At 34.0% G+C, this 11,813-nt stretch overlaps 2 protein-coding genes and 1 long non-coding RNA gene across 3 annotated transcripts; 2 read left to right on the top strand and 1 right to left on the bottom strand.

The window, feature by feature from the left end:
- The first annotated feature begins 701 nt into the window (after positions 1-701).
- On the top strand, positions 702-2,206 carry LOC133688613 (uncharacterized protein At2g39795, mitochondrial-like). Its single transcript, XM_062108155.1, has 3 exons — positions 702-1,067; positions 1,385-1,710; positions 1,794-2,206. Exons 1-3 carry the CDS (start codon positions 816-818, stop codon positions 1,951-1,953), a joined length of 738 nt encoding a protein of 245 aa, XP_061964139.1. The 5' UTR covers positions 702-815; the 3' UTR covers positions 1,954-2,206.
- Positions 2,207-3,428: 1,222 nt separating this feature from the next.
- Positions 3,429-4,960, top strand: LOC133687777 (uncharacterized). The gene is made up of 2 exons (XR_009841033.1): positions 3,429-4,562; positions 4,646-4,960. It is a non-coding gene; the product is annotated as an uncharacterized LOC133687777 (long non-coding RNA).
- Positions 4,961-7,191: 2,231 nt separating this feature from the next.
- On the bottom strand, positions 7,192-9,758 carry LOC133689031 (pentatricopeptide repeat-containing protein At3g14730). The gene has a single exon (XM_062108736.1). The coding sequence runs from the start codon at positions 9,588-9,590 to the stop codon at positions 7,695-7,697; it is 1,896 nt and encodes a 631-aa protein (XP_061964720.1). The 5' UTR covers positions 9,591-9,758; the 3' UTR covers positions 7,192-7,694.
- Between the last annotated feature and the right edge of the window lie 2,055 nt (positions 9,759-11,813).

Here is an 11,813-nt window from a genome sequence, read left to right as displayed (position 1 = left end):
ATAGATAGAATTATTAATAAAATATACTCATTGCTAATACTTGTTGGTAAATAATACAGATCCATTAATTAAAGGAGGTTCGCATGCCTGATCTAAATATTTATATTTTTATAATAAAAAAACAATAATTGATTTATATTTATTTTAAGAGAAATATAGCATCTAAGAGAATCAACCTTGGGGTCTCCAAAATGCAATACTCGCCAAAACTCTTGTTTGAGTGTGTGATTATAGTTGTCTTTTAAAGTATTTTTTGTATTGAAATATATTAAAAAAATATTTTTTTATTTTTTAAAAATTATTTTTGAGATTAGCCCATTAAAACGATCCAAAATATAAAAAAATTAATTTTTAATAAAAAAATTGAATTTTTATAAAACATGTATTTATATCATTAATATGAAATAACTAAAAAATATATCAACTTGATTCAAGCAGTTAAATCAACCACACTCCTTTTAATTGTTTTAGTACTCCTTTGCCCATCCAATAACTGACATCCATTCAAACCCGTTGGGCTGTCGGGTCACGATGGTACCGGTTATGTTTCGATTTATTGTTTTGTCTCTTAGGCAAGCCTTTCAGGTTGGGCCTGCTCTTACATATATTGGGCCTTATCTCAGATTCAGCTTAGGGCCCTTAGCTGCAAATTGGTGTTTTTTAGGGGTTAGAAAATTAGAGCCCGTTTACAACTTACAAGCAACATCAAGGAGAGATACCGCGACGCCAAATTAACCCCAAAACCCTCTGAATAAAATGCAGCCTAAACCCTCAAACGTTAAACTTAAACCCTAACATTTCCGACTCGCCTAGAAATGGCTTTCAACTCAGTTCTTCGCCGAGCCTCCAAATCCTTCTTGCCTCTCGCTATCCGCACCGTCGGGTCTCCCATAACCTTCCAAAGAGCTATCCCCACTGTTCTCTTCGTTGAAAACCGCACCACTCTACGAAACTTCCTTCCATTTTCGCATTTCTCAACAGCGGCCACTTCAGAGAAACCGATCGCCGATGACAATTTGATTCGAGCTCTTGAAACTGAGATCGATTGCGCCGAGGAACCCCAAGATGTTGGTTTTCTCTCTCTCCCTTTTTTAACATAAATTATGAGTTTCGCTCTTCTTTTGTGCTGTGTTTTTTGGTTAATCATGCTTAACATATATTATCTGGTCTTTTAATTTCGAGGCTTAGAGTTTTGTCAGCATAATACTCTGTTTTCTTTTCTCTGTTGTTTAACTTGAGAGTTGTTTTACTTGTTGCCTAATTTTTATTTTCTTGTTTCTTTGAATTTTCCAGCTATGTGCTGGTAGAGAATAAAGTCTAAAATCTTGATGAGCAAAGAAACATTTTTTAATTAAAAATGTGTTTTTTACTGACATGTAAACAGGTAGAGGATATCCCCAATGAATTTCCTTTCAAAATTGAAGATAATCCCGGGGAGAGGACCATTTCACTAAATAGAAAGTTCCAAGATGAAACTATCAAAATTGAAGTTGACATGCCTAATGTTTCGATTGATGTTGAGGATACCGATGACAATACCAAGGACGCAGATGTCTCTAGCATTCCATTGGTTGTGAGTATTTCCAAGGGAAGTGGTCAGTATATGGAGTTTGGTGTCACTGCTTTCCCTGATGAGATCACAATTGATAGCTTGTCAATTAAAAACCCAGAAAATTCGGATGAACTTGCATATGCAGGACCTGATTTTAAGTAAGTTTACTATGTGGACCGTTCATTGTTTTAATCCTTGGGTGGTTTTTTGTTCATTTCTGACATGGTTTTTTCTTTGGCAGTGATTTGGATGAGAATTTGCAGAATGCTTTCCACAAGCATCTCGAGATTAGAGGGATCAAACCTAGCACGACAAATGTTTTGTTCGACTACATGGCCAACAAAGACAACAAAGAATACTTGCTATGGCTGAAGAACCTCAAAAATTTTGTGGAGAAGTAACTCCTTGGACGAGAAACAACTATTTACAGGGTGGCCAGTTTATGTAGCTGATGGCAGTATCTGCCTACTGTAGTGATATAGTTTTGTTTTGAAATGTTTTGCTTCTGGACTTGATCATGTTTAGGAAGGAACTAGTATTGAAACCCATGTCAGGGGTATTAGTTAGTCATTTTTTAACCTGCCAAGGATAAGAAAGGGCAGATGTTGTCCAAGTTCTAAACTATTTTCAAATAAGTGATGTGAGATTCGAACATGATTCATGGTTTGTTGATCTTACTATTCTCAGTCATGTTTCTTTAGCTCACAGTTTTTTGCTAGCGATAAGCATGCAAATAGGTGCTAAAGTTGATCTTGATGCGCATACAATCTTATTACATAACTGATTTGGTGCTGCAAAACTTTGGAATCGGTATATCTTTTATGCACATGCCTTGTTTCTGCTGCAATGAAGGGAAGTAGTTAATTTGCAATCTCTCCTGGGAAATTTCAATCCATGAGATTTTTCCAGAAGTGAATTGGGGAATAAATGTTTCTTGATTGTAAGATTTTCATTACTATTCCTTTAATGGTTGGTGAGTAAGCTTGGGTTTAGCTTGTTTTGTCGCAGATAAAGGTTAGTGGCTAATTGTCTTTATGGATTCTTTCTCACGATATTTTCCAGATTTTGGCAGTTACATAAAGAAGAAAATGTTTTGCAAATTCTGGTTGTTATCGTATAATTGGAGTAGAGGAGGGAACTACTCAAGCTTCTTGCCGCCTTGGAAAGGATTAATTGTTTAGTACAGGTCCTATTGCATTTGGAGACTCAAATCCGCCTGCAACTCTGACTCCGCCAATCAAATACAAGCAGTTTTGCTTCCGTTGTGTTGGTTATCTAGAAGTGAATCTTCTTCCCTGAAGGTGCCCCATTTGTAAACAGTGGTAGGTAGGACTTGAGGAATTCCTGATACCATATTAGAATGCTTAACATAAAGAACTAAAATTTTACTCCGTATCTTCATTAGCTGTCCCATGACTCCGTCAGGTCGTTTTAGCCAATAAGGAGTATATTTGCTTAATCTAATAACTTTCTAATACTATAATTTAGAGTTATAGTTTACACGGATATTCTCTTTCAGAAAAGGGAAATGCCATTAACATTTTCACATTTATCATCATGTAAAGATCCAATTTTCTTGCCGTGAAGCTCTAGGAATGAGACCATCAATTCATTCGTTCACCCAGTACATGAAATTTACTCTTCTTCTCTATGAGTGGGGCATCAACTGACCACTAAATACCTTGTCTCCCACGTGAAAATTCGTGTTGAGTTATAATTGCCTCCAAAAACGTCTCCTCTTCATCTTCCATTCCAAAGGAACAACGTTTCTATAGCAGTTTCAGTGTTATACACGTATGACAGAAGAAAATGGATAAAGAAAAGAAACATGGACCTCTATATTTTGATCTGAATACGGTACTAAGATCTCATCTGTTCGTCCAGGGACATGGAAAGCCCCACCTGTTATCATCGGGGAAGCTGTCAAATCTTCTGTCTATGTTCTTTTTTTCTTACAATCAATTCCATCTGTTCTTCCCAGACTCCTCTAACATTAATTTCTATAGAAATGCTGGAAATGTACTGAGTTTGGACATTTTGGTTCCAACTTTGTGCAGGCCGGCTACAGGTATGTTGCCTGTGCTAGAGTCTCTACGGTAACCGTTTCTTACTTTCATGTTATTTGAGGCGAATAAATTCACCTTCTATAGCACCTGTTATCTTCCATTTCAAAGTTTGAAGACACCTGCTTTGTGTTTGTCATCATTCCTGTTTTTCGGCCTTTGTAACTAGATACAGATATTTCAAGCCTTGTGTTGATGTAATGCAGACAGGGGTAGCATTGAAGGAACTGTTTTGCAGTGGGGTAGGGAACGCAGTGAGATGTTCATCACCTCTAGCACTTTATTATATGTTTTTGCCACTCATCGTTCTTGATTTGGACCCGAACTGAAATTGCTTATAGATGATTAGTGATCACAATCAAATTTTGAAGTCAGGAGCATGATCTTTAGTTTAGGACCCTGATCTTGGCCTAAAGCCAACTCTGTTTAAGCAATCAAGTCATTATTACTTGTGACTGTATTAGTTATGAAATTTTCAGGGGCAGCGACCAAGCTCCTGAAGACGTTTCAAGGGCACTGAGCAAGAGTTTAGAAGATCTGCAACTTGATTAAATTGATCTATATCTTGTAAGCGTTTATTATGCATTGAGTTATATTTGCAAATCAACTGGAATTCGTCTCTCGGTAGTGCTCTAGACAATTTTTTTGTCACTGATTTTTATCTTTAGAACCTTTTTTACAATTGTGAAAAAATCTCTCTTTCTGGCATATGCCCTTCTGGGTTCTCCAGGATCTTGGATTAAAGGAGAGATCCTAAAGGAACCAGTGCGGTTGAAATTACTGAAAAGCTTAACAAATCGCCTGCACAAGTAGCTCTTCCCTGGGGTATTCAGAGTGGTCACAATTTCTTCCAAAGAGTGTAAATGGATCAAGGATCAAGGAAAACTTAAGCTTATTTCATTGGCATATCCCTCCAGAGCTCCTCAAAATTCACAGAAATCCACCAGGTAAAATTATTTAATTGTAGGCCGCTACGATGGATTCTTATAAATGTCAACTAACTAACTAAACTGGTGGTTGTGTCAAGCAGCTAAGGCTCCTCCGAGTGGGGTTTGCAGTCCAAGAAACTAGTAGCCCTTGCAAAAGTCTTGAAAATTTGTGGGATGGTGAAATATGAGATGACATATCCTCTGGTGATTTTTGGATACACAAGCTATTAATCTCTCTTCAGAAAACCAATGCCACATACTGAAGCCTACCTCTCGGATTTTGAGACACTAAGAAATGAAGCTAAGTGTTTGTTAATTTCATTTTAGCTTTTGAGTTTGGGAACAGAACTATTTCTTCCAACATCATCTTTATGCACTTGAAAACATGTGGAAACGGAAACTATGGAATTTGCGTAGTTCTGCTTAGTACGGACAAACTTATTACATGTTCGGTTATCCAAGCAGTATTATTTCAGAGCGTGCTGTTGCCTGTCCTTTTATGGTAAGTGGCCACTGATTATGAAACGAGGTTGCTTTCAAAGAGGATTGATTACAAATAGGATCATTGGAGATGAAAGTATTTTTATGTTTTGACTGGTGAGATTTCACAATCTTGTTTCAGAAAGCAAGGTCAGAAAATTTAGACTGTTTTGAACTAATTTCCAATATGAAATGTATGAGCCAAAAACATAATCAAGTATTACTTAACAAAGTAACCCAAAAATTAGATAAAGTATGATTGATTAGTAGCAAATCAAGTATTACTTAACAATCAATTAAGAAAAACAATTCTGTGCAGTCATACCAAATGATGACAACAGGGACAGCAGCATAAGATTCACAGACAGTTGCTTTAACGCACTCATACCACTTCTTCCCACTATATTTTTTTTCTCATGTTTCTCTCTGACAAGCATACGGATTAACTTTGACTCGGATCACTTGAACAACCACGTTTCTAAGCATAACACGAAGGTTAATATTGCTTAGTGGTAGAGCCAACAGACCTGCCATCCGAGAACATGCCCCAATATTCTACATTATAGAAGGAAGCAATCAGCATTAGAAAGGAAAAAAAAATGAACGAAAGACTTTTTCTGTCCCAGAATCTAGGCATGTAACAGCAAAGAGAAGCAAAAATAACAGCCCAAGACAACAGCTTTGCTGCAATCAGCTCGAAGTGATTCAATCTAAGTAAAATTAGATTTGGATTTTAACATAAAATTTTTTATCATCCAGTTTTATATTATCAAGCATAACTTTTAACTCAGCCGCTTTTCACAGGAGTTTTTAAACATGCTTTTTTATATTGAATTAAAATTTTATGTCAATCGGAGTCCAGTAAGAAATTATTCTAGAGGATCGAATTTACTAGACGAATCTTATCAAATATATCTGCATGAACCTTCATCTATTTTTTGGACTATATATAAATCTACAAAATGAATTCTGATAATATTTCGATTGGGTTGGAAAATATACATTCTTACCTTCCCATTAATATATGATGGGTCAACTAATTTATCCAGATAAGAGAGAACGATGTTTTTAAAATTAAAACTGAAACCTATTAGGAATGTGCAAAAATTAAAGAAATATTATTTTATTGTGTATTATGGATTCCATTCAATATAAAGATTCTTTAATGTCCTTGGAAGCTTTCGTAAGAGCTATTGCCTTACCTATTCTACAAGGATTTCATGTCAAACAATAAGACATTTATGATAGCAACTATTATTTATAGTTTGCAAGAATTTCATGTCCATTATGAAATATATACGATGACAAGGAGACTTGAGATTCTTTTGTTGTTGTTGTTGTTTTCTTATTTTATAGGGTTGTTTTATTTAAAAGAAGATTATGGGAGGCTATTTAAATGAGATATTTCAGCCACTTTCCTTTTTATTTTCTAGGGGATACTCTCGGCTAAATAAGAGAAAAAACTTCAGCATTCAAGACAATATCTTTCAAGCAAAGAAAGAAGATATTAATCTGAATATTTACAAGTTTCAAATTCAGCTACAAAATATCCAATGCAAGAAAATACAGTTTTGGGCTGTTTTGATAACTTGTATTAATCTAAATATTTCTTAAGATTTATTTATTGATTTAATTAATATTTAGAATAATTATATTTCAGTTTTAAGGCTTTTATTTCTATTGGGTTTGTTTTGATCCAAAATCAATGTTTAAACTTATTTTAGGCATCAGACTTGATCTTAACTGAGTTTTAGTTAAGTTTTATTGGTTTGTAGTTCATTATGAAACCTTTAGCGTTATTATGTAAGACCATATTATGTTTTGTTTTACTGCAACTATGAGCGACATTTAGAAATTAGTGAAGATTCAGTTTTGCTTAAACAAACTTGTTCTTTGCTAGGATAAAGAGTAATTCTTACTTATCAAAGTATAATCCATTTTATAATGTCATTTATAATCATCCAATATTAACTCTAGATCAAAGTTAAATTAAATCTGATTATTCAGTCTTTTTTTTTTTGGTTGTTTTGGAGAAGATATCATTTTCAGAATTGCGTGACTAGATTCGTAACATATTGATAGTAATGTGATTGACCACACACGTCCTGCATATTGTTTATTCTTTACTTCTGACACCAGGTTTTAAGACCAATGAATAACACCAGTATTGTCTGCTGAAATGGAAATCTATCTTCATAAGTTCTATGGGCAAAATCATAATGACAATAATAATAGCATCCAAAAAACCATAACAAGCACAGCCCCACTAGCTGAGCAGAATGCTGTGCGCATGTAGGGTACAGTTATTGTTTTTTATTTGATAAGAAAAAAGAAAAACCATTAGTGTCCTTTCCAGAATACCAGCGGGTACACATTCACCAACATTTCACTTGTACATGGTGAAGCTCTTGTAGTAACTTGAAAGCCTGACCTGAGAAGAGACCGATCTTGACCTTCACTTTGAACATGTATTAAATTTCCATTCAATTAAAGTGCTGTATAATCTGGAACAACAAGCACTCTACGTTAGAATGAGAGTCAAAATTTATTCACTCCATCTTCTCATCAAGAATGTAAGTTTGTTTGCTTTCCCATCAATCGTGGAGAAAAAGAATTTCAAAAAATATATTATACAAGGTGCGATGACAGCCATTCAGCACATTCCCAATCCTAGAGAAGTGGAACATATCCATGCTCACGAATGTGGGCAGCCAATAAGTGCAATTCTGGATAAATCGACCTGGCTTCAGGATGGGTCCGGTCACCGTTAATAAAAGTATTCATGCCATTCTTGAGTTCAATCCAGCTACATCCTGGTGTCTTCTTCACATTCTGTTGCCTCATTGTATGTCTAATGTCTAACACTTCCTGATATCGACCAGCTGCCACATAAGCATTTGACATCAATACATAATTGCCGCAGTGTGCAGGATTGAGCTCAAATACTTTTTGTGCAGCAACCTCAGCTAGATCTACGTTACCATAGAGCTGACATGCTGCCAACAAAGCCCTCCATACAACTGGATTGGTCTGAATAGGCATTGTTACAGCCAACTTATACGCTTCCTCAAGCTGCCCAGCTCGCCCAAGCATGTCAATAACGCAAGTATAATGCTGAATGGTTGGAACCACACCATGTTTCAGCTCCATTTCCCCAAGGAATTTAATCCCTTGGCTTATAAAACCTGCATGACTGCAAGCTAACAAAACTCCCACAAATGTGATCTCATTGGGTTTAAGCCCGGACTTGCACATGTCTGAAAACATATATAATGCCTCATTTCCATAACCATGCATACCATATCCCATGATCATTATATTCCATGATGCTGTGTCCCTATTGCTCATGTTATAAAAAACCACTCCAGCATCTCTCATACTCCCGCTTTTAGCATACATGTCCATAAGAGCATTAATAGTTTGCAAATTATACATATTTTCACTCTCACCATCCTTGAGAAACCCATTAACAATCATGTAGCCATGAATCTCTCTACCATGAACCAGGGCAGCAAGATGAGAGCACGCAGGAAGAATGGTAGTAATTGTAACTAAATCAAGCTGAACCCCATCACCTAACATTCTATCAAACAACCTCAACGTTCCATCATGATCACTACAAAGCTCGTTAGCCGATAAAATTGAATTCCACGAAAATATATCCTTCTCGTTCATTGTCTCAAAAATTTCTAATGCATCAACAACACACCTACACTTCCCATACAAATCAATCAATGCATTGCAAACTGAAACGCAAGAATCAAACCCCATTTTTATCATGAACCCATGAACCAGCCTTCCATTATCGAAATCCCCCCTTACAGCAAAAACCGACAAAACCCCACTAACAGTAAACTTACTCATCAAAACCCCTTCTTGACTCATTTCCCTGCAAACTCCTAACGCCTCATCGAACCGACCAATCTGTGCATACCCATTAACCATCGAATTCCACAATACAACATCCCTGTCAGGAATTTCATCGAACAGCTCACGTGCCTCTTTCATTAACTCAGACTTCAAGTAACTACTTACCAAAGAACTACCCACATACATGTCCAAGTCCAAACCAAGTTTACGCACCAACCCATGAATCTTTTTCACTTGGAAAACCTCCATAACCTCACATAACCCTTTAATTAAACACGGAAACGTATACTTATCCGGCAAAACCCCCGCCTGTCTCATTTCCTCATAAGCTCCCAATCCATCTTGTGGCAACCCATTTAAAACAAACCCGGAAATCAATGCATTATATGCAAAAACATTACGGGCATAATCAGCGGTGCGGTTAAGAACTAAAAGGGCCTGGTTCATTTGGTTGCATTTAGCATACATGTTGATGAGACTCGTGGTGGATGAGGGTGAGGAGGAGGAAAGGCCGGTGATGAGCAATTGGCCATGAAGTTGTTGACCCTTTTTGAGGTTCTTGTCAATAGCACATTGTTGAAGAGAAGCAATAATGCAGGTAGTGATATTATAGGGTGGGTTCGCAGATGATGATGAGGTAGAGAATTTGAGGAGGGTGGAAGTAGGGGTTTTGGAGAAGATGGTTCTTTTCAGCATATGACCATGAATTCCGAACCCAGAAGCCAAGGCAAGAAACAGTCCACCTTGCGAGACGAGACGCTTGAAATTCTTTACAAATGCTTCCACGAACTGTGCCGTCAGATTTGGGGACCAGTAACAGCTTGTAGCCCCCGTGCCATAAGTCAAGAAACACAAGGAAGAGGTTCTTCTCATTCAACAGTCCTTTATTTTCGTAGAAAAGTGTGTTTGGTATTGTATTTTAATTGTTATTTGAAAAAAAATATTTTATAAAAAGTAATTTTAGTTGAGATTGATTTGAAAAAATAAACATTTAGTTAAAATTGTGATTGAAATTAAAGTTAAAAAAAGTAGTTTAATGTGTTTGATTAAGAATGTTTTTAAAATTGAGGTTATAAAATAATTTTAAAAAAATATATATTAATATTTATGGTTTTTAATTTAAATATTGTAAATTTAACTATTGTTATTACATCGTGAAATAAATCATACTTTATATATAAAAAATTTTATTGTTCCATTAAACTATCTATAATTCTATTACATATAAAATTCATCTGACAAGAACTATAGTTTCTATAATTTTTTGAGCGTGCAATAAAATTAGGTAAAATATTATCAGGAATAAAATTGAGATTACAGGACAAATAAATTTAATTCATCTTAAACTAATTTTTTTAAAAAAAATAAAAATTACTGTTTACATTCATGTGAACAGTACAAGTGAAATCATTTAATTACACTTTTTAAGGAAAAAAAATTGTTAACTGTTTTTTTGAAAAAAATAATAATTCACGTATAGTATTATTCAAGTGAACAGTGCGACTATTAAAAAAAATTAACTGTTCACTTGACAATGCAGTCAACCGCAAGAAATAGATAGAACCTGTTTTTGTTTTTCATGCGTTGCAAACGCATAATTAGATGAAACTCATAAATAATAATTTATTTATTTATTTTTTTGTTAATAAACATTGTTGTATCTGTGTTTTAAACAAAACACAAAAGCAATAACATAAACAATCACTCTCGAAGTCGAATCGTAATTTCTCTAGACAGTGCTGCATGGCTTGTTTTTATTCCAATTAATGAACGCTAGTCGCACCGAATATATATATATATAATTTATTTTTAGGAAAATTTCTTGCTATATATGGCCTCAGATTTACAAAATTTTCTTGATAAAAATCTATTTATAGTTTAAAATTTGTGGTTTTTTTAAAAAATTACATGTGATAGTTTGAAATAGATCTTATTATTAAATATTTATAAATTAATTATTAATCAATATAATGTTTAATTAGGGGTGATTATTTTTTGTTCGGTTTGGTTTTTATCAAAAAAATAACCAAATCAAAGAAAAAAAATTTAAAAACCAAAATAAATTCAAACCGATCAGTTTTGATTTGGTTCGGTTTTTTAGGATAAAAACCGGTTCAAATTGGTTCGGCTTGGTTTTTTCGTTTTTTTCCGGTAACCGGCCGGTTTTTTCAAAATTTTAATCGGTTTTGTTTTACGGTTTGGTTTTTTTTGTTATTTTTTTCTGGTATTCTTGATTTAATCAGTTTTTTAGTTTTTCAGTTTTTTTGCTCACCCATATGTCCGATTAATAAAATATTTCTAATTATAGAAACTAAGTTAAATTTTAAAATAAGATGTCTAACAATATCTTAAGCATAAACAACTGAGTTTTATTGGGTTGTGAAGGTGTCCACGTTAAAAGGATATAGTATTTATAATTTAACAAATATTTATTTCTCTGAAATTACATGTGACAATTTAAAACTCATAATACTTTAATGATTTATTTAAATTTATAATTCAAAACATTTATTAAGTTATTATAAACATTGAGAAGACAAATAGAATAAATAAAGTATAATTTTTTTAATTTATTATTTAGCACAAATATCCTCTTTTTTAATATTTTGCAAAGACAATTAACATAGTCAAATGATACATAATAATAATAATAATAAATTACTCCATCAAATATGCGTGATAGTTTTGAAAGAAAGTATAGATAATATAGATTTAATAATTAAATTATTTCTCAGCTTGATGTGAGGTTCGTGTTTTTTTATAAACATGTTGAATACTTATTAATTATTTTTAAAATATAATTTATATATGGACAGATTTATTACCGAAACAAAAACTAATTGAGAAGTGGAAATCACAATTATTTTTCTTACAAAGTAGTGTTTATTGGAACAGTTTTTTTTATTTTTATTATTATTA

Source organism: Populus nigra, chromosome 3 (assembly GCF_951802175.1).
Source record: "Populus nigra chromosome 3, ddPopNigr1.1, whole genome shotgun sequence".
NCBI lineage: Eukaryota > Viridiplantae > Streptophyta > Magnoliopsida > Malpighiales > Salicaceae > Populus > Populus nigra.
Note: the sequence above shows the minus strand (reverse complement) of the source record. Positions and strands in the feature narration are given on the sequence as shown.